The sequence below is a fragment of the Priapulus caudatus genome, unplaced genomic scaffold (genome assembly GCF_000485595.1).
Source record: "Priapulus caudatus unplaced genomic scaffold, Priapulus_caudatus-5.0.1 Scaffold472, whole genome shotgun sequence".
Lineage (NCBI taxonomy): Eukaryota > Metazoa > Priapulida > Priapulimorpha > Priapulimorphida > Priapulidae > Priapulus > Priapulus caudatus.
The window spans coordinates 92887-98031 of record NW_014577533.1 but is presented as its reverse complement, the minus strand read 5'-3'; the positions used below and the strand labels follow the sequence as shown (position 1 = coordinate 98031).

At 39.1% G+C, this 5145-nt stretch overlaps 1 protein-coding gene across 1 annotated transcript in view; it reads left to right on the top strand.

The window, feature by feature from the left end:
- The first annotated feature begins 3349 nt into the window (after window positions 1-3349).
- LOC106810773 (UDP-glucose 6-dehydrogenase-like) overlaps window positions 3350-5145 on the top strand; it is a 16950-nt gene continuing 15154 nt past the window's right edge. The window contains exons 1-2 of the mRNA XM_014814222.1: window positions 3350-3360; window positions 3416-3602. Of these exons, the coding sequence (XP_014669708.1) occupies window positions 3350-3360; window positions 3416-3602 (198 nt within the window). The remainder of the gene's footprint in view (window positions 3361-3415; window positions 3603-5145) is intronic.

The following is a 5145-nucleotide window of genomic DNA, read 5'->3' as shown; positions in this document are numbered from 1 at the left end:
CACACACAAACACACCACACACACACTACAGTTTTTCAACAACTACAACTACACACACACACACATTTTCCACACATCACACGCACACATACCATTTCTTTTTTTCACGCACACACATGTGTGACTACAATTGATTATCTATAATCGCATTTGTATGTATTTGTTAGTCCTGCTACTCTTATAAAATGTAATTCTGAAAAGCTTGATCAATTAAACTTTTAAAACACCCTTATTCCTATACCTGCTTTCCTTCTATATATATATAATTTATGATATATATATATTATATATATTAATATATCAATATATTATATATATTAATTGATAATTTGAATAAAAAATGTTTCGCGTCTTTTCACTGACTCAAACCGAGCTCTTTCTCGTAATGTGATCTGTTTTTGGAGCCTTGCATCTAATGAAACTTTCTGATTTGCAAAAATTTCAATCGATACCTGATGTCACATCTTCCAACCCGGTCTATAATTTTATATCATACTCTACATCCGTCTGAGAGTCTTCCTTTCGGACATGGTGCTATCATCTCTGGTAATTTTAACTTAGTTACCTCGAGTTGTTTTAAACCCACTGACATTTCATTCTTCTTATCTATTTATCTTCGTTCTCCCCCTCGCTCACACAAAAATAGTGCGTTCCGCATTCTCAACAATTGTTTACGATATAAAAAGATAGCAGCCTCAAAAATTTTTTAACACAAAAGCTTCCAAATTCAACTATGATTGAATATTACACGATGTTATTATTGTACGGTTTGATATTTTTTCTTTATTTCTTCGTATAAATTATCTAGTTATATGTTTACCGTGGCTTAAATCAATTCTGATCTATACTATAGAAAATTAAAAAAGATACTGCCTAAAATTTGGGCGTCGTAATGTTAACCCCTAATAACGGTTCGTGAATAAATACTCATGACAGATGCCCATTGGTTTTTAACCTATTTCACCCTTTCAATTCATGTACACTCAAAATTGTTAAGTATAATTTGTAAAATTATGCCAAAAACGATCCAATTAGCACGTTACACTTTTCACATCTCACCTTTATGCTCGCTACAGACGTTGATATCAAACCTACCGCGACACTTTTTTCAAGCACCGTTTACAACTCTGACAATCTTCCTCGTGAGCCAACTGCTCATACCCGTGTGTCGTAAACGTTTGCAGTATTTCAATTTATACGAATAGGTCTGTGGTTCAAGGGCCTCGCGTTGGCAAATTAATAGTGTGGATTCATTTATATCGTGCGACGAACCTCATTTACGTCCATTGAAGCGTTAAAAGCCAAAATTACTAATATTTTGCAAAACAAACCCGTCCTTGCGGATAGCGTGTTAACACTCTAAATCTAATGCCTTCAATTGCATGTGTTTCCCGGTTGCTTGACCATTTTATACCAACCGTATCACCAACATTTGATTAGGCGTGCGTGTCTTGTTGACATGCCATACTGTACACCCAATTGCCAATAGCTCACTGTCGCACATGACTGAGCAAAGTAAATTAATATCCTAGGGCTTGGTGTTGAATCCAGGGGGCATTCGAACGTATAACATTTGTAATTACGGGATTTTTGAGTCGCGATTGCTTCGTTGTGTGTCGTTTGTGTGTTGTTGTGTGTTGTGTGTGGTGTTTGTTGTTGTGTTGGTGTGTGTTTGGTTGTGTGTGGCGTGTTTGCGTTTAGTGGTCAAAAGATCGTATAGTGCCGGCAGCATTCAAATAACCACTCTTTGCGTAAATTACGTGTCAATGACGGTGTATTACCAATTTGAGCGCTCACGTCCGCTCAATTTTAGGAGCATAAACCCACGCGGAGCGTTGTTACATATAAACATTATCAGTTTGTATACATACGAAATAATATGGATAAACCCATGGTTAATAAATTTATATATTATATTAATATAAAATATTAAAAATAATATTATTATAATTATTTATAGTAATAATGTATATAATTTAAATTTTATGCACAATATCTGTCATCAAATTCTCTCATTTTCAAGTGTAACAAAAATCAACAGATTCATAATCGGATGTTACTTTATCGTAGTATTTACACAGTCAGGGTTTATGTCTCAACACCGACAGTTGGTAACTATGTTGCCATCAAGGCATCTTTCATTGATTCGCGTTTTCAAACAAATAATGCTGTAAATAATACACTAAAAATTATCCTACTTAAATCAAGATTAATGTTTCTCTACCTGCTAATTTCCTCCATATTATATTGTTCGATATACTTTTGCTGTATTAATCCGTTAATTATGCTCATTTCTCAACACACAAGTTAGTGAAGTTACATCCACCGTACGCCTGTCACAAACAACACTGCCACTGCATGACCTCTAGCATATTAATCTGAACCTGAAGATATGGGTTTTGTTTTTTTTTTTTTGTATTTTTTTTTTTTTTTTTTGCACAACTCTTTCACCCATTTGATGTCGACAAAAAAGGCTCTCGCTATATATCGATCACTGTGTGTTGTATAATTATTATGTTTGCGTGTTTTCTTTTGTCGTTCCGTATCATGGCAACGTCGCGAAATTTGTGTACTTCATTCATTTTGAATTAATCTATCACGCATTGATTTGTCTTGTGAATATTTGATCTATTCCATATGTCTGCTCGACTGTCTGAAAAGAGATGTAACCTCGAAAGCCTTGTCCAATTAAACTTAACCCACCTTATTCATATGCCTTGACTTTTGTTTTATCTACAACGGTTTCGTGAGTACTTCCTCTATATATATATATATTATTATATTATATAGTTTGTGTGTGTGTGTGGTGTTGTTGGGGGTGTGTTGTTGTGTGTGTGTTTGTGTGTTGTGTGTGTGTTGTGTGGTTTGTGTGTGTGGTGTGGTGTGTTGTAGGGTGTGTGTGTGTGTGTGTGTGAATTATCGCAGCGTATGGGTTGTATATGCACGAATAATTGCAGCATTACGAACAATCACAACTACTTTGGGACCGCTCCATTTGTTAATAAGGTCTTAATTCATTCATGGAAAAGATTAAATAGATCAACGTTATCATTAATTTTTATCCAAAGCTAAACTATAAAGACGAAACAGAGGAGTCAGAACCCCACCAGATCAGACCTGCCCTTCCTCCACACATCACTAGAGGTGGAGTGTGGAGGCATGCTGCCTGTAGATGCTGACATATTACCCGCTATCACATAAGCCACCTCAAAATGTTAGAATATCAGTTTATTAGTTTATGGGATATTAGGGTTAGTTAATAAATTAAACATGATGAAAATCTTTTCCCGCGATACTATTTAAAGGTATTGGTTTACCCTATAGGTAATTCAAAGCTCTGTTCAGTATCATGACAGTATGGTAAGTAGCTAAGTAAGTTCCAGGATGATTTAAAGGTGAAATCCACTGCTCGCAGCCTAGGCCGTCTGGCGGCGAATTTCGTGAAACAAGAGGAAGCGAAGAAGAAGGTGCGGCCTCTACCCAAACTTCGTCCGACGACACTGTGCTTCGATCTGCCTGGCTTCACCAACCATCGTCACGTGGTCACCGTCGTCCAGGAGGCGCTCGCGTCGGGAGGCGTTCGCGGTGGCAGAGTGGTGTCGGTGAAGTTCACTCCACGTAATGTCCTTCTCGGTACCCAAGGCATTCCTAACAGGTGAGAAATAGCTTGTGAACCCAAAGAATCTCCATAGGCCTCTTGCGTGCGTCGCCGATGTCCCTTGTGCACACCATGAACCCACGTTCGCGTCTATATATGGCATATGTGAGAACCAGGAGAATTGTGTCTCGTGCGTGCGTGTGCGTATTAGGAAAGGGGGGTCTCGCGTGTGTAATTTTGTTCGAATATTTGCGCAATACTAGAGGTTATTTTACGCGTGAGAATTGTTAGATGTGGCAGGTTTTTCCAAAACATAGGACATCGTCACAGGCCATGTTCGGCACACACACGCGCGCGCGCGCACGCCCATGCACACACACACGCACACGCATACGCACACGCACACGCACACCCACAACACACACACGCACAACACACACACGCACGCGCGCGCACACACACACACGCGCGCGCGCACGCACACACACACACAACACACACACACACACACACACACACACACACACACACACACACACACTCACTCACATATATATATATATACCTGTTTTTACAGATGGACGGTAACGCTTAACAATGCCGACGCCCTCACATGGTTGTGCAAGATCGGGATCTCTGTGATGGGAGAGGTGGTGAACGTCAAACGATACGATGACGTGATGATGAGGGAGTATAAATACCAACACCAAGTTTAACAAATACGGCATCAGAAGGCGCAACCAACTGCGAGGTTACGCAAAAAAACTGTGAAAGTGTGTGGGTGTGTGTGTGTGTGTGAATTTGTAGCGCACCCGAAAGAGAAATTAATAGCTGATATCAATAGATTTACAGCGACACGCCTTTTCATGCTATTATACTGTATTTAACTTCGTCATTATGTAACTCTATTGCGCTGACCTAAAAATGTGTCATGGAGATAGGTATAATCAGGAGGTTAATAACGACAAATTGTCATTATGACAATGACAATTTGTCATTATTAACCCCTGGTATAATGAACGGTTTTCTAGCTGTGAGTTATTCAATTTATTTACACTTTATTTGTCGATCACCTCTATTTGTATACGGTTTTCACGCAAATTGCTCTTCCAATCCGGTCTTAAACTTACAATGTTTATCATAGGAAGTAAATTTCATTGTTTGTATCGTTTTATGGGCACGGAAATGCTAATGCAGTTAATATAATGATATCGAGAACAAGATCTGGGGGCGGAATTACCCTCACAATCGCCGCGTTTGTTCATATAGTGTCAGTTTGACTCATTTTAAGATGCAGTGCAGAGCGATATCGCAAGTGCACGGCGCAGTTCGAAAGATTGCGCGTAACATAAATATAGTAGACCTGTATAATTATATCCTCGGTAATCGCTGCCTGAGTTATTTTCGACCCCCCTCGTCATACATACACATGCACGCACACACACACACACACACACACACACATGCACACACACACACACACACACACACACACACACACACACACACACACACACACACACACACACACACACACACACACACAC